The sequence below is a fragment of the Postia placenta genome (assembly GCF_002117355.1).
Source record: "Postia placenta MAD-698-R-SB12 unplaced genomic scaffold POSPLAscaffold_8, whole genome shotgun sequence".
Lineage (NCBI taxonomy): Eukaryota > Fungi > Basidiomycota > Agaricomycetes > Polyporales > Adustoporiaceae > Rhodonia > Rhodonia placenta.
This window is the reverse complement of record NW_020169839.1, coordinates 886,312-903,387: the sequence shown is the minus strand read 5'-3', so window position 1 is coordinate 903,387 and position 17,076 is coordinate 886,312. Positions and strand designations below refer to the sequence as shown.

Genomic DNA, 17,076 nt, shown 5'->3' with positions numbered 1-17,076 from the left:
GAAGCTTCACGTCATAATCCTAGGGGCAGATGGCAGTTCCAGGCTGGTGACCACAACCTCCCACAGTCTGAAACACTGTGCACGGTCATAAGGATCGGTAAGGACTCACGTCTCTGGTCTTGAGGACTTTCCGGCAGAGCTGAGAATGCGCCTAGGTTCACGGGGAATGACTACCCCCGCGCAAATCCGCAGAATCGTCGAAGGGATCGGTATGAATGTGGTCCCTGAAGTCGACCGCCGTCGGGAGGAGAGGTTCACCTGTCGTGTTTGGTTTAGGGAAGCCATACGTCGCCTCGTTGAGAATAACATTCTTCATTGTCTGGATGTTGATGCATTGGAAGCTGAGCTCATATCGTTGTCGAGCCCTAGTGCAGAGGGTGTCCTAGCAGGGACCGGAAAATATACTATACATATTGCTGCAAGCTGCTTTTGAGCCTACAAAGCTTGTACGTTCTGCTGTGTCCTCTAGTTCACGTTCACGAGGCCGAAAGCCGTACTTATCTTCTGGTGTGCCATGTATCTACGCATTTGGTCTTGTAGCGACGGAGTATCACGTACCCTTAGGGCGAGACACAGCCCGCAGCCTTCGCGGAACAGTGTTTTCTTCTACAATTGTTTTAGAAGTACGAGTCCTTACTTGAAGCACGAAAACAGTATCTTGAAATGAACCCACAACGTTGAGAATATCGCGTACTATGCCGTCAGTAGCCTTAATACCATCTCTGCCGGTGCAAGGTTTTGATCGAGCATCACGTTTCACCGAGTGAAAACTCGTGTATGCACAGTCACACACGTCTTACCCAAGTCTTTCTGGCAAAGAGCAGTCAGAAACGGATCTGTTCCAAGCCGATGAAGTCAAACGCATATATTAGCCCGGTAACCTCTCACATACCCTGAGGACGGGCCACGCGATGATGCTTACGTGTGGAAATGTAGCCATGTTCCGCGAGGGCCGATGATCCCTCAAGGAGATGGGAGAACGATGACGTGGTCGGCGGTGATGGAGAGTAAAATGCGGACAGAAGCTTTTCTCAAACTTTCGTCTGCGCTCCTAACGGAGGTCAGACGGATTTGTGTATATGCGCCCGAGGTCCACAACATCGGTTAGTCTGAAGAAAACATTGCAACAGATGGCAGAACGATCGGATTTGTGGGGAACGAGGTCGAAGGCCGGGTACATTCTGGAATATTTACAATGCCCAAGCGTCAGGCTACTCTGTCGTATTTTCGTTACTGTTCCTGCACAACGTGATCATCTCTCCGGTGAGGACTGTTACACGCTTGCGCGTAAGTGTGTCAACGAGTTCCGCACAACGTCAATTGCTCCGATGATCTCCAATCTCATTCACCCAGTCATCTGGTATCTCTCGTTATTCCTGTATACAACCAATACCCTGGGCGCAACGGGCTTACCCAAACATTCGCTAGGGACTCTCGTCATCAGGCTGTAAAGTGACGCAGGATCTCAAAGCTTTGCGTTGATCTGTTATGTGTTCGCACGGAGTCATTATCATTTTCCTTATACTATATGCGAGCGCGTCAGCAAGCAGACGAGTGAACAGATGTTCAAAGAGCTAAACTGCTGCCTGCTAGCGAGAGTGAAAAGTGTAATCGATTGAGGCAATAAATAGGTACGTTCAAAATTGCCGCTTATATTTCGCTGGAAAACAAGCGACTTTTCGCTGCTTTTGAGCGCCCAAATGTGGCTGAAGGTCGCTGAAACGTCGCTGAAAGTGTCACAGATGACTAAGCGTGATGCAGCCGTGATCTGATCACGTTCTCGGCTTGCGAAGGGCTGACCAGCCAATCAGGATGGTGAATCATGTAAGCGTGACATGGCTGTAAGCCAGAATCTGCGAGCGCTTGCGCCGAGCAGTCGCTTATTTGTCGCTGTTCGAGGAGGGAGGGGAGCTCAGATTCTGCTCGCTGCTTTTGGACCCTTAAACGCCGCTTGTTTCCAGCGAGATTTAAGCGGCAATTTTGAATGTACCTAATTTAGTCTGAGTCCTGGGAACAGCTTGCCTCAGGGTGCAGTACTTCAATCGTCGCCTCATTTGTCCTGTGTGCTGGATCTCATCGAGTGCGACTTCCGGAGACCTCCGTCCGGAGCCATTGATCCGAGGCAAGCGATCAAATCGCGATACTGCGTAGCGCTTGCAATTGTGGCGTAGCCTATGGATTACACACCATTTGGTGTGCAATAAATTGGAGGCTGAACATCACAGTCCACTAAACTCTCGCAATCTGGGTCTCATGTAAACCACTAGCTTTCTCTCACAGCATCACCGACTTATCCGTGCGGAATACTTGCAGCAACTCCGCTTCACGAAATTTGAGAATGTGGTTCTCGCTTGTGTCTGCGCTCCTGCGGTGTCTGTTCCATTGCACTAAACCGTGGTTGATAGAAGTGGTTTTGAGAGGCGTGACGAGTGTCTTCTTCTAGCGGAGGTCTGCTGAATGCTTTGCCATTTGGGATATACAGTGATCCGGTCCACGAAACGTCTGTTGGTCTATGCGGAGTTGGACACACGATCCTATCTTTGGTGTACTTCTGAAATGATATGGCGCTCTAGACTCCTGAAGTGCCTCAAAGCTCAGTTAGGCTGTGGTAATCACCTGATTCATTTGCGACCATCGGTACTCTTTCGAGCGTGTTGACGACAGCCCCTCTGATGATCTTCGCGCACGGCGGCACACGCAGACCATATCGGACAATTTGGTGAGTACCTTCCGCTGCCGAATTATTTCACCGAGATGCAGCCACTATTGTTCTAGCCACATTCATCACTACTCGAGCAAGAGATACAGCCAAAGGATCGAGAGCGATAAAATCAGTGTGTAATCCCTGTTGGCTTCCGTGATGTCCACACCAATGTGGGTCTTTTAGAAGCCATATCGGCGCCGTCCTGTATGAACAGCCTCGCCTGGATTTGTCAATCGCAGATCCGGCCAGAAGAAAGTCAGCCGGTGCAGAAGACATACAGCCAAGCCTAGTATCCTGTTATGAGCGCATACCCTGAGGATTGGATCGGCAGACTATGCCGTGGATGCCTTCGCATGGGCACGCTGCAGCCCCTCCCTTGAGATTCCTTTTTGAGAAATAGAAGGATGATGGCGGAGTCGAGTTGCTGTAGCAAAACACACGTGTAGCAGCTTCTTCCACGTGTATTATCATGTCCCACTGGTGGATAGATGACGACGTGTGCTCGTCGCCCATCGGACCTCGGGTGAACCTGAAGGCGAAGCCGAGATTAATTTCGGCGAACTCGAGTCTCTTGCGTGCGTGGCCGAGGTCCGGGCGTCTTTGGCTTCAGCTGCAAAAAGTGCTGCACACACTCAGTGAAGTCGCTAGCTGAATATCAGGGAGAGGCAACAAATCTGGACACAGCCGCGCAGTTAGATGGCCGAGCGCAAGATGTTCTGACAGATAGGAGCGTGAATAGTTACGCCGCATGTGTCGTCGGAAGACGAGCATATGTGATCGCTCAGCAGGCGATTGACTTGGTCACGACGCAGCGCATACTTTGCGAGTTGCGTTGAAATGTAAATTATGAGGTTTCTCTGCGGCTGTAGTGAGAGACCAAGCACGAGCGCAAACAAGCATCCAGGACACCCAATAAGCAGAAATCGAAATGGTATAGTGGGAGCATGATAGCTATCGCAAACGTTGGGCATGCACAGACGACGGATGAGGGTTAAGTGGAAGCGGGCTCACTGGGATATTCGACAGTGGAACGCACGGCGATGGGCACGCGACGGGCGCGGCCCCGACCAAAGTGTCTAACATTTGTCGAGTGTCCTAGGTCGCAGGGAATATCGACACATACCAAGCTTAGGCACGACTTACACGACCACGTTGACCGAGATCTTTGAGCTCCTGAAAAGACAACGAGGCACACACCGCAAGATTGCTCTAAAGTCCTATACTTCCATCCAGCAGATGCGACATCGCTTGCGGCTGATGCTGGTGAAGGTGACGCAGGCTCCATGCTCACAATGCTGGGTATCCTATGGCGTGGATTGGGCGGCCTAGCCGAGACGCGTGAGCACAACATGCGTGATATATCATAAAACATTTGAGACAGGAGATGAATCGTCATGTCCAGAGCTTCCCCCGTCCTGAAAGAATTGTCAAGACCAATCCATAATTGAATGAATGGGAAGACTTACCACTAGGGTGCATCAACCACGCCACGGGTCCGTGACCATCCATATCTCATGTTCCACCTCAAGCTCAACGCGATAGTCAGGAAAGATGCCAGTAAACAAGTCACACCACTCTTTATACCTGGGATACCTCATAAAGAGAGCCGTCGTGTACTCCCAGTACTCGGGCATCCACCCTGCACACTCCCAATCGATGAGGGCGACTGGTCGCATGTCTTCATCGAGCAGTATGTTCGTGGGCGTGATATCGCCGTGCGTGAAACAAATTTTGTGCGACTTCGAGTGACTGGGGGCGGCGATCTCGGTGTGAGTCGCCTCGTTATACTTCAGCAGCCTCTTGTTAAATTCCTTCTCTGAGGCGAAGGGCCCCACGCAGCCATTATTGGTGATGCGGAAGCTGCTGACGCCATTACCGCCGAAGCCGCACACCGCGTGCGGGTCCGGGGGCTCGAGAGCTCTGAGCTGGTCGAACCAGCCGCGTAGCGTGTCCTGGAGAACTTGGAGCTGACGGGGCGAGAGGTCACTGATGTGGCCTGCGCGCTTCTCTAGCTCCTCGCCAGGTACCTTCGTCATCAGTACGAGGGACCGGTCGTAGTAAGGGACAATGTCGAGGATTCTAGGGACAGGGATCGTCGTGTGCAGGCGTACATATTCGGTGGCCAGGGCTTCTTGTGCTTCAGTGTTCTTCAGATAGAGGCCGAATGGCAGAGGCATGACGCGCGAAAAGGGACCCCCGTAACCTCGCCAACGCAAGAAGTCCCATATGAATGAATATATCCTACAACGCAGGCGTTGTAGAAGTGGAATTTGCACTAGAGACGAGATATAACTGAGGTAGAGAGAGAATTAAAAGATGGGAATGTTATAATGACTCCGTCAAGACTCACCTCATCGTTCGAGGCGTCGAACTTAGGTATGAAGTCAAACTTCAAGGCGGTCTCGGACAGAAGTTTACGCAGACCAGTGGTTTCCCCAGTTTCAACGACCAGAATGGGTCAGCCGCAGCGAGAGGTCACTTGATGACCACAGCGGGAACCGTCCACTCAAATCGTTAGTATTTGGAGCAAAGGCTGCTGTAAGATCGGCTTGAAGCACACGGCGATTGCCGGAAGCGCCCACGGGCGCGGTTGGATTCGCAAGGCCGTTGGCCGTAGACCACGCGTAGCTTCGTACATCGATTTCTCACTGGGAGTCACCCTTGTCTCAAATCCGCACGATCGCTGAAAGGGTTTGATCTCCCAATACTGTCTCTCTCGGACCGGGCTGAAGATGTTCGCAACTAGATCAGGATCCTTGTGTGAGGGTGGTGTGTCGCTGGCTGAGAAGCAGGTGAGCGTCATGAGCTGCAATAGCATGAGAGCCGAGGCCGTAAGCGGACTTGGTCGTGCAGACATCCGTCTGCGGTGGACTCAATTGAGCCATTGTACCCATCGGGCTATGCTTTGCGGTCGATTCCTTTGATATGGTAGCATACGAGACCATGAATTTCATTCCCAGTCTGGATGTAAGTTCATTAATTTCCATGCGCATCCCGGTTGCTGGCCGGTGACATCCGAATGAGTGCTATGCTTGAGAATAGCTGGCAGCGAAACGACTACAGCTCTGGTACTGCGCTTGGTGCCATCGCTGGGATAGGCATGTAGGTAGGGCGACATGCTGCTACTGAGTGATGTTCCTTTACAACGACAGTGGAATCGGAACTGAAACCTACCTGAGGAACAGGATCTCCCACGATACCGTACATCTCGGCGGCCAGTCGTATGTGTGGTACTACCCACAAATCCGGTCATTTGATACCAAGAATGCTGCTGCGAAGACCCTCTGGTGGGAAACTGTATTTGTTTTCACCGCTCAATTCAATCTGATAGACGCTGTCAGGTCAGAGCTTCTGGCCGCCCAAGATCGAGAAAAAATTAGTCGTCAGGAGCAGGACTTCAGATATGTGGGCGCGCGCGCTGGAGGTTCTTTGGCAAACAGGACCAATGGTGTGATCGAACGCGTCTTCATATAAAGCGGGACCGCCGCCCCAACCTGGGTCACAGCCAATCTCCTCGCACCCGCTGTGTGCAACTACCGACAAGCACTAAGGTGCGCACGAACTCAGCGTGCAGCACTTCGACCATGTAACTGACGACCTGATCTCATAAAGCACCCATGGCCGAACCAGCACCTGACAGCGACGCTATATTGGCCGCTCTATTTCTTCGTCCTGACGGCAGGTCTTTCCACTGGATGATAATGCTCCCTGGCGCCGGTGCTGGCGGTAAGGGGAGCGCTAAGCGCTTGCATGCCATGTGGACCGACAGAGAGGGCTGGTTTTTTGAAACCCGCGATCACAATCTCCAGGAGTCTCGTAGTTTGTGCACGATTGTTAAGATCGGTCAGTACTCTACCTCCCCGTGCAGCCAGGATCTCTGTTAGACCTGAGATGACGTTTAGGTTCTCGTCGGACGTCTGGTACCCGCACCTTTACCACTACAGAGGTCAGCGACCTCCTCAAGGCGATTGACATGGAGACCCCCGGGTTTGAGCTTGCCATGGGGATTCGGTTTGACTGTCGCGTATGGTTTAGACAGGCCGTACGCGTTCTCATACAGCATGGCATGGTATGGTGCGACCGCATAATTGATTTAGAGGCTGAGCTCCTGAGACTCGCGACCGCCAAGGCTGAGGGTCGCAGAGACGCACGCATCTACAATGTTTCGACGAATTGTAATTGGTTCGAGAAACGTTTTCCTCCTCCTCCCATCTAATTATCCTTCGTTTACACTTCCAGCTTCATCTTCAGTGTCCCGGTGTACTATGTATAAATAGTTGAAACAATTCGCTGCTGAGTGCCCATTTTGCCTAGCGATGTCGGACTGTCCAGCCCCACAACGAAGTATGGTCCACAGACCTTGCGGCACCGTACTCCTGACTGTTTACGATATCCACTCGATATGACTGTTGGTAATAACTGCAACTGCGACAACGCCCACGTTTGCTGCGCATCCAAAGCTTGTAGCGACGACTGCACTGATGAGGGTTTCTTAAGCCACCGAAGGATTCTTGAGCTAATCTTAAGTTTGTGCCAGATTCCGATTCGCGTGTGGGCAATTACGTATTTAAAGGTTGCTTTGCTCAAATCCGGTGGCTCGGGGCCGATCCAAGTTCAGCCACATCTGCGCGCTTCCAAAGCAGCGCTTCTTTCTCAACGTGAATCGGCGAGTCAGACGCCGTGAGCGCTGTGTGCTTTCACAACCAGCGCTGACCAATGTCGCCCAGACATTCAGGACAAAGGTATCAAGAACAACGAGGGCAAACCTATCGCAGGCGGCCATTTCTTCCGGAAGTACCTTCTGAACTGCCGCCAAGAAGGCTTCGAGCGTGCATGGGTCGCGAAGGAGGCAATGGCAGCTGCTGCCTGTAGCCGTGACGAATGCAGCTAAGACCGGACTGCCAAGGCGGCTGCCGATACAGACCCCAACTCCGATGAGAGTGCCCTGTATCTATCCAGAAGAGTACTACACTGCATAGAAGGCAAGTGTCGTGGTCTCCGCATCATCAAGTCCATCAGCGGACTGACAGCCAGTCTTTACCGTCAACTGCGTTCCACCTGGCCGCACAAGAAGCGATTGTCCTCATGAGTGCTCACGTCAAATGGTATCGTGCTATAATCCTGGGCTCTTGTTCCGTCGTGGCGAGTGCAGTGCGTCACGCACTTCATCCTCAAGTGACTGAATCCTTGATCGGAATCCTTGATGGCTTGTAGGGTTGGATGATACTCGACGGCTTCGAACGCAGTTGCAATGTCATATCTACTTTCCGGCAGAATTACCTGGCTACTGACATGGAGTCGACGGGCGTATGGCACATTGTTGGTCAGAATGTCGCCGAGTCAACGCGATCAACCGGAGGGACAGGATGGGCAAGAGTCTAAGGATGAACCATGGTAGAATGCTGGCTAGTGTCAGTCGATGTCTGGGCGGCTGCGCGGGCGGCTCCTTGACCTCGGGGGATGCGTCTTCATGGGAGCCGTCGCGCTCGAAGAACGAGGACATGGTGCACACGGACACAGTGCAGGTTGCAGTGGCGGCTCTGGTCAGGGGAAATCCTTGAAGCGGACGCATCCCCCAACACCGAATTCATACTTAACCGCACTGGCTCATGCAACTACTACATATCTACGACTTGCACCTGAGCAAGAGCTTCGTTTCACTGCATCCTCCATTTCCATTCACAATTCCACTCTAAAAGATACTGTGTGTATATAGTCGAAACAACGTGTTACCATCTTGCATTCCATTCGGGCAGCGACGTCTTACTGGACAAAGTTACACCCGCAAATCTTGAACGCTCCGTGGGTTGCTCACTCCCATGACTGATTTGATTACAATCGTGAGCTCAAACGTAACGCCCTCAGCATCCCGCACAGAGCCGGTGGCAAGAAGATCCGCACAAAAGCACGCAGGAAGATATACAGCCCAGTATCTTGCTTCGCGCCCGACATATGGACACATGTCATGAGCAGTAGTGTTGTTCAGGGCCCGGCTCAGGCCCAAAGCCCTACTTTGGGCCGCACTTTTGACCACCGGGCCTGGCTTCATAGTCAATGCAGGCCTGGATACTAGGCTCTGTGGCCTCTTGGAGCTAGGACTTGGGTTGAGCTATATGTGCCTCAGCCAAGCAAAGTTCGGCGGGCTTGGGCCTCAAAGCCCGATTGTGAACATCACTTATGAGCAGCTGTCAAGGACCCTGGATCAACCTGACATTCACGCCGGATATGGATTGATGTATGAATGTATGAACAATCGCGCATACCTATCCCCAATTCGTTTAGTGCGGAGCTGGTCAGAAGAAGATCTACGTCAGGCTGATGAAGACAAACGCATAGCCAAACCTGGTGACTTTCTTCATACCCTGAGGACGGGCCACGTGGCGAGTTTAAGTGTGAGCATGAGGCATGTAGCCCTTGTTCTGCGAGGGCAGAGGATTCATCAAGGAGATGGGAGAACGATGACGTGGTCGGCGGTGATGGAGGGTAAAATGCGGAAGGAAGCCTCTCATGAGCTTCCGTTTGCGCTCCTGGCGGAGGTCGGACGCATTTATGTGTTCAAGAGTTCGGCGAATCTCAAGAGGACATGCGACAGATGGCAGACGGACCAGACTTTGGGGAATTTACGATGCCTATGCGTCAGGCTACTCTATCAGTCTCGTGTTACTATCGATGCTATATCTGCGCAACGTAACAGTCTCTCTCCAATGTCGACATTTTGCGTCAATTAGTGTGATAATTTCCTGTCTTACTCGCCTGGATGTTAGGTACCGCTCGTTGTTCCTGAGTATAAACGATGCCCTGTGCGCCGAGCGCTTGTCCAATCGTTCGCTAGGAACTCTCGTCACCACGCTGAAGATACGCCACGTGAGATGTCATATCACTGCAGCCGTATACGATATTTTGCGCGGTCGTTTCGAAAATAGCAATTGCAGCGACAAGCAGACATAGCTGTAAGGAGAGCTTCGAATCAAAACGGGCATGATTCGCCATAGCCTGAGAGACATGTCATCGATGACTGACTTTATGACTCTAGAAGTGATGCAGGTTCAAACGTTCATGCAGAGATATTATCATGCACCTTGTGCTACATACGGGCGCGTTAGCCGGCAGACGAGTCAAAGAACTGAACCGCTGCTTGCTCCCGCGATCATGATGCCGGGAATGCGAGGGTGAACAACGGAATCAATTGAAGCAAATGGATTTAGTCTGAGAACAGCTTGTTCCAGGGTTCAGTACTCCAGTCGTCGCCTCATGTGTCCTGTGTGCTACATAGATCTCACCGAAAATCGGACTTCCGGAGACCTCCGTCAGGAACCATTGATCCAGAGCAAGCGATCAAATCGCGATCCTGCGCTCGCAATTGTGGTGTAACCTAATGATTACGCACCATTTAGAGTGCAATGAACTGGGGGACCGAATGTCACAGCCACACTCTTGGTCTCATGTAGACTACCAGATTTCTCTGACAGCATCATCGACTTATTTGGTCCGAATATTTGCAGCAACTCCACCTCATGAAATTCGAAGATGTGGTTCTCGCTTGTGTCTGTGCTGCTGCGGTGTCTATTCCATGAGACTAGACGTTAGTTGATAGAAGCGTCTCCGAGAGGCACAAGATACTGGCATCATGGTTTTGACAGGAGTGACGAGCGTCTTCTGCCAACGGAGGTCTGCTGAATGCTTCGGGATATACAGTGATCCGATCCACGAATAATCTGTCGGTCTGTCCGGAGCTGGACACACATTCCTACCTTTCGTATACTTTTCAAACGACATGGTGCTCTAGACTCCTGAAGTGCCTCAATACTCAGTTAGGCTGCATGGTAATCACTTGTCTCATTTGCGGCCATCAATACTCTTTCGAGCGTGCTGACGGCAGCCTCTCTGATGATCTTCGAGCATGGCGGCACACGCAGACCATATCGGACAATTTGGTAAGTACCTTCCGCCGCCGAATCATCTCGCCGAGATGCAGCCATTATTGTTCTAGCCGCATTCATTACCACTCGAGTGAGAGATACAGTCAAATGACCGAGAGCGCTAGAATCAATGTGTAATCCTTGACGGCTTCCGCGATATCCATGCCGCTGCGGGATATTTGGAAGCCATGTCGGCGCCGTCTTGTATGAACAGCCTCGCCTGTATTGGCAAACGCAGATCCGGCCAGAAGAAAGTCAGCCGGTGCAGAAGACACACAGCCAAGCCTAGTAGCCTGATTTAGTACATACCCTGAGGATTGGATCGGCAGACTATGCCGTGGATACCTTCGCAAGAGCATGCTGCAATACCATCCTTGAGGTTCCTTTTTGAGTAATAGAAGGATGATGGCGGAGTCAAGTTGCTGTAGAAAAACCACGTGTAGCGGCTTCTCCCGCCCGCGTTGTCATGTCCTGCTGGTGAATAGGATGACAATGTGTGCTCGTCGCCCGTCGAACTTCGGGTGAATCTGGAAGCGAACCCGAGATCAATTTCGGCGAGCTCGAATCTCTTGCGTGCGTGGCCGAGGTCCGGGCGTCTTTGGCTTTAGCTGCAAAAGGTGCTGCGTACACTCAACGAAGTCGCTAGCTTAAGTTCAGGAGGGGGGCGACAAATCTGGACACAGCTGCGCAGTTGGTTGGCCGAGCCCAAGGTATTCTGACAGATAAGGATGAATAGTTACGCCGTTTGCGCCGTCTCGAACGAACATATGTGATCGCCCAGGAGACAGTTGCTTGTTCGCGAAGTACAGCATAAAGTGCGAATTGGAGTCATGCGCACATGATGAGACTTCTCTACAGATGAGGTGAGAGGACAGGTACGCGCGCAAACAGGAAATCAAAAAAGCAGAACTTGAAGTGACGTAGGGGGCGGAGATGCTGTATGAGGGTTAACTGTAAGCAGGCTCACTGGGAGCTGAATATACAATTGACAGGTGGAACGCACAGCGAATCGCATGCATTATGGCCATATTCCGACTATGACGTATTCGTCTTTGTTTCGTAAAGTATACCATGTGGTTTGTGATCGAAGTGCACCATGCAGTTGAGTGCACAAGCGAACGATGATACAACAAGTCCATATACAGGGTGGAAGAGTTTCCTATACGTAGGAAGGACACCAGTCGCAGCGCACGAATAGAATGCGCAGGGTACTATTTAGGTGGTCGAACAAGAGAGGAATCGACGTGTCGAGAGATTCCCAGGTCCTGAATGAACCATCAACACCGACCCCGACTTGAATGTATGAGAACACGCACCGTCAGGTTTGCAGCAATCACCACAGATTCGCGACCTTAGCTATCTCATATTCCACTTCAAGCTCAACGCGATAGTCTGGAAAAATGCCAGTGAACAAGTCGCACCACTCCGTGTAATTGGGGTACATGAAGTACAGAGCAGTTGTGTACTCCCAGTATTCGGGCATCCAACTGGCACACTCCCAATCGACGAGAGCGACAGGTCGCATATCTTCATCAATCAGTATGTTCGTAGGGTTGATATCGCCGTGTGTGAAGTATATGCGATGTGACTTCGAGTGACTTGCAGCAGCTAACTCCGTATGCGTCGCCTCGTTGTACTGCAGCAGCCTCTTGTTGAATTCCATCTCTGAGGCGAAGGGCCCCACGTAGCGATCATAGCTGATGCGGAAGCTTCTGACGCCATTACCGCCGAAGCCGCACACCGCGTGCGGGTCCGGAGGCACGAGAGCTCTGAGCTGGTCGAACCAGTCGCGTAGCGTGTCCTGGAGAACTTGGAGCTGACGAGGCGAGAGGCTGCTGATGTGCCCTGCGCGCTTCTCTAGCTGCTCACCAGGTGCCTTCGTCATCAGTACGTAGAACCGGTCATGGAAAGGGACGACGTCGAGAACTTTAGGGACAGGGATTGTCGTGTGCTGGCGTACATATTCGGTGGCTAGGGCTTCTTGTCGAGTAGTTTTCTTCAGATATAGGCCGAATGGCAAGGGCATGACGCGTGCCATAGGGTGCCCATGGCCTCGTCGGAGCAAGAAGCCCCATACGATTGCATATATCCTTGAACGCAGACGTTGCACAAGAGGGAGTTGTATTAGGGACCTCACGCAGCTGAGGTTGAGGGAACGAGTCAATAATAGGGATCCAATACCGAATCCGTCAAGACCTACTTCATCATTCAAGATATCGAACTTGGGTACGAACTTCACCTCGAAAACGATCTCGGACAGGCAAGCAAGATGGCAGCGACTCTGTCGTGCGACGAGATTGGGTCAGCGGCAGAAAGTGGTCACTTGATGATTGCGGCGCAGATCATCCACTCAAGACGTTATTATTTGGTATAAAGGTTTCTACGAGAAAGGTAAATGTCGGCAATGCTTCGGCTTGAAGCACGCGGCGATTGCCGAGAGCGCTCACAAGCGTGCAGTTGGACGCCTAGTCGGTCCCATTTCCCATAGATCATGCATAGCCTGGCACATCGATTTCTCACTGCGAGTCACTCTTATCTCCATGTCACACGATTCCCGAAAGGGTTCATGCAGCATTTAAATTACAAAGCTGCCGCTCAGACCGAGCTGAAGATGTTCGCAGCTGGATTAGGCGTCCTCGCGCAAGGGAGGCGTGTCGCTAGTTGAGAAGCAGACGAGCGTCATGAGCCTCAGTAGCATGAGATGCGAGCCAGAAGCACACGCGGCCGCGGAGACACCTGCGGTGGAGTCAATTTGAGTCATTCAATGCATCGGGCTATACTTTGCGGTCAAATGATCTGATACCCCAGCATATGACACGGTGAGTTTCACTTCATGTCAGGATGAGACTCCAGTCATATGCATACGCATCACCGCCGCACTTTGGTGACATTTCAATGAGTGTCATCATTCGATATATCTGAAAGCTAAAATCACAGTAGCCCTATATGGTGCTCGGTGCCATCACCAAGATAGGCACGTAGAACAGGCGGCATGCTTTTGATAACTGATGTTTCTCTGCTACAACAGCGGACTCTGACCTGGACCCTATCGGATGAACAAGATCCCCCATGATACCGTACAATACGGCCGTCAGTGATATGTGTGACATTACCCGCAATTCCGGACATTTTACGGCAAGCACTCCGCTGTGAAGATCCTCTGGTGAGAAATTGTATCTGATTTTACCGCACATCCCAATACGATAGACGCTACAGGGTCAAGGCTTCTGGCCGCCGAAGGTCGAGAAGAGATCATTCATCAAGAGCATGGCTGGTGCGGATACGTACGCATGCATGCTAGACGTTCCGTGACAAACAAGACCACCGGCATGGTTGAGGCTCCTACATATAAAACAAGACTCTCGGCCAAAATGGAGTCGCAGCCAACCTCCTCGCAACCCACTGCGTGCATCCTGTCGACAAGAACTAAGGTGCGCACGACCTTAGCGTTCAGCACTTCGGGGCTTAATTGATGACTCCGCCCATATAGTACCATGTCCGAACCAGTCCTCGACAACGAGGCCATTGTTGCCGCACTTTTCACGCGTTTAGACGGGACCTTCCACTGGATGCTCGCGCTTCCTGGCGCTGGTCTAAATGGCAATGCCATGCGACTCCACGTCATCAATCCTGAACAAATTTGGCAATTCGATGACAGCAGCCAGGATCTCATGCACTCCCATAGGCTGTGCACGGTCGTGAAGATCGGTCAGTACTCATATCGCGCGCTGCAAGGACGTTTTGACCGATTCCAGATCACGTTTAGGTTCTCGTCGGACACGCGAACAGACCTTCACCCCTGCAGAGGTCCGCAATCTTCTGGCGATGATTGAATTGGCGACTCCTGTTTTTGAGCTTGCCCGCGGGGTGCAGAACTTTACCTGTCGCGTGTGGTTTAGACAGGCCGTACGTGTCTTGATTGAGAAGCACATGGTTTACTGCCCGCGCATAAAGGATTTAGAGGATGAGCTCTTGCGGCTCGCGACCCCTAATGCTCAGCGCGTGTTTGGCGGCACTCCCTCATGCACATACCAAGCTTCAAAGACTTGTTCTTGGACCAACAAACGTTTCCCTTCCCCTACTATTTAATTCCGCTTCTCGTACAATCCTCAGCATCCCCATGTACTGTGTATAAATAGTTGAAACAATTTTTCGCCAAGCGTCCACTCCGTCTGGCAATGACGGATTATGCAAAATCCCGCAATGGAGTACGGCCCAGACTTTGTGGCATGTTACCGCCGGACTGCCGACGCTTTACGGTGCTCGCTCGAAATGACTGATTGTCATGACTTACACTGCAACAAAACAGCGTGAAGTTAAGCCTCGATAACTATAAATCTAGCGACAACCACAATGATGCGAATCCTTAGCCGCCGAAGGATTATTGAGCCAAACTCAAGTTTGGACTGTATACCACTTCGTGTGTGAGCGGTCACGTATGCTTTAGGGAGGGAAGCCGGCCAGAAGATCCGCGCCAGAGGACAAACACATAGCCGAGCCCGGTATCCTGCCACATACCCAATAGATGGATCACGCGATGATATCTTCTCATGAACACGAGGCCTGGCGCCCTTTCCCTGAGTGGGACGGCGTCCGGCAATACCAGATTAATGTGGCTGGTGATAGAAGAGAACCAGATATTTTCCCTCTCCGACGTGTGCAGGATCCATAATCCGGGACACATTGCAGGACAGCAGCGAGTGGCGAGCATCTACACGGCAGCATTCACCACTCATAAAGGTATTTGCGCAATTGCCTACGAAGCGATTGAGATGGCGCATAAAGTTCGGGCGTTGCGGCAGGTGGCTCAATGTGCCGATTGACACTGATGTGCGAACAAAGGTTGGCTTATTGTAAACTGACGAGCCACTGGAGGAAGCGCACTACACGCGAAAGCTTCTGACTCTGAGACTGAAAGGATGGGCGACGCACGGAACTGTCCAGAAACGTAGTAGCGAAATCATCCATCCACATATTTCATCTTTGTATAAACAGCTTCCGCCGGGTCCAGCCCTCGCCAGTTCATTATGTGGCTGACTAATTGTCAGTTACCATGTGTTCCACTGGATATCTCATCGTGAGTCGATCGGACGGGGCTCTGAATTCTGGTTCCGTGCCGGGATAACCGATCAAAACGCGATTTCCCGTAGCGCTGGCAGGTGTGGCGTACTGGCAACTAGTACGCGTAACGCAACCGTGCACGACGTGCAACCGACTGGGAACACGTAAATCGGGGCTCACTGGCAGCTGTGATAGATACGGGACGCCGGTGCTTTAGGTGCTTTTGCCACATAAGCCCCACGTGTGCGACGGTGATAGGAAACTCGTGTCTTTGGTAAAGCAGTCGTGATTCTACTTTTCATTTGCGGAGCTTACACTAGAGCGATGCTGGACTGTACAAAATAGTTGCATCACTTATATGAGTCAATATCATGCACGTCAATTGTAAATCGATGGTGTGCGCCGACGCTACAAGTATCAACTTGAAGCCTCGCTCACTTTGGCTAAGACCCGCTTGGGCACTGTGAGCGGCAAACATGGTTGCTTTCAGGTTCGTGCGACATATCCCGCAGACGAGCATGAGTAGCCTCATGCACGCGAAAGAAGATGACACACGGACGTAATGAGGTCCGTGTCTATCGTGTTCTAATGCAAGATATTTGTCCTGATGTCAAAACTTCCGAATATACATGCGTGAGGGGGCATCAAGTGCTGGCTGCGCAAGGAGGAGGAACCAGATGCCAGAAGTAAGGCTGCGATAGACGTGCATCAGCATCTTCTGCTTGAGGAATAATTAGAGCGATGGTCCGACAGGTCGAGTACAATGATATTATCAGCGGATAATCTCCGTTGGCGTCCGTAATGTCCACATAGAGCGGACTCTCTAGAAGCCATGATCTCATGCACTCAATTTGAATCTGCGCCGGATGACTGGATAGCCCCACCCAGACGTTTCCGGCGTCAAAAAGAAGATCGGCGGATGCAGAAGACGAACGGCCAAGCCTAGTAGCCTGTTATGAGTACATATCTGAGGACAAGGCCGGCAAACCACGCCGTGATCCCTCCGCATGAGCACACTGCAACCCCTTTCCTGAGATCTGTTCCTGAGGAATAGAAGGGTGATGACGGATTCAGCGCTGCTGTGGAGAAAAATACATACAATAGCTTCTGCCGCGTATATTTTCATGTCCTGCTGACGGAAGGATTCCGCATTTGAGTACGCGTGGTCGTCACCCGTGAAGCTCTAGCCGGATTCAAAGGCAAATCCGAGAATGCTACCGGCCAGATCGGACTTTTTGTGCAGGGAATCGAAGTTGAGGCGTGCGTCGCTTGAACTGTGGAAGGGCAAGGTATCGCCTAGACCCATCGATTTGAGTCTGTTGGTGAGAAATCTGGGCATACCATAATCGGATGAATACTTGCAGAGACAGAAGCGAGTAGTAACGCTGGTTA

At 51.6% G+C, this 17,076-nt stretch overlaps 5 protein-coding genes across 5 annotated transcripts in view; 3 read left to right on the top strand and 2 right to left on the bottom strand.

Annotated features, from left to right (window-relative positions):
* POSPLADRAFT_1144713 (hypothetical protein) overlaps positions 1-433 on the top strand; it is a gene marked incomplete at both ends in the record, with an annotated part of 590 nt that extends 157 nt beyond the window's left edge. The window contains 2 exons of the mRNA XM_024485728.1: positions 5-97; positions 156-433. Coding sequence (XP_024338345.1) covers positions 5-97; positions 156-433 — 371 coding nt within the window. The remainder of the gene's footprint in view (positions 1-4; positions 98-155) is intronic.
* A 3,565-nt stretch (positions 434-3,998) lies between these two features.
* Positions 3,999-5,098, bottom strand: POSPLADRAFT_1040110 (hypothetical protein). The gene is made up of 3 exons (XM_024477675.1): positions 5,055-5,098; positions 4,171-4,996; positions 3,999-4,119 (listed from the first exon to the last, which is right to left on the bottom strand). The coding sequence occupies exon 2, from the start codon at positions 4,879-4,881 to the stop codon at positions 4,183-4,185; it is 699 nt and encodes a 232-aa protein (XP_024338344.1). The 5' UTR covers positions 4,882-4,996; positions 5,055-5,098; the 3' UTR covers positions 3,999-4,119; positions 4,171-4,182.
* A 531-nt stretch (positions 5,099-5,629) lies between these two features.
* POSPLADRAFT_1145053 (hypothetical protein) lies at positions 5,630-6,920 on the top strand (the record flags this gene model as incomplete). The annotated part of the gene is made up of 7 exons (XM_024485755.1): positions 5,630-5,671; positions 5,754-5,806; positions 5,857-5,991; positions 6,046-6,152; positions 6,210-6,255; positions 6,387-6,547; positions 6,607-6,920. 7 exons carry the CDS (start codon positions 5,630-5,632, stop codon positions 6,918-6,920), a joined length of 858 nt encoding a protein of 285 aa, XP_024338343.1.
* A 5,036-nt stretch (positions 6,921-11,956) lies between these two features.
* POSPLADRAFT_1145115 (hypothetical protein) lies at positions 11,957-12,649 on the bottom strand (the record flags this gene model as incomplete). Its single annotated transcript, XM_024485766.1, has 1 exon — positions 11,957-12,649. One exon carries the CDS (start codon positions 12,647-12,649, stop codon positions 11,957-11,959), a length of 693 nt encoding a protein of 230 aa, XP_024338342.1.
* Positions 12,650-14,117: 1,468 nt separating this feature from the next.
* On the top strand, positions 14,118-14,712 carry POSPLADRAFT_1144459 (hypothetical protein; the record flags this gene model as incomplete). Its single annotated transcript, XM_024485698.1, has 3 exons — positions 14,118-14,331; positions 14,390-14,529; positions 14,578-14,712. 3 exons carry the CDS (start codon positions 14,118-14,120, stop codon positions 14,710-14,712), a joined length of 489 nt encoding a protein of 162 aa, XP_024338341.1.
* Positions 14,713-17,076: the final 2,364 nt, after the last annotated feature.

Coding starts and splice junctions, on each gene's coding strand:
- POSPLADRAFT_1040110 (XM_024477675.1), bottom strand. CDS start 4,881: ATGCCTCTGCCATTCGGCCTCTATCTGAAGAACACTGAAGCACAAGAA.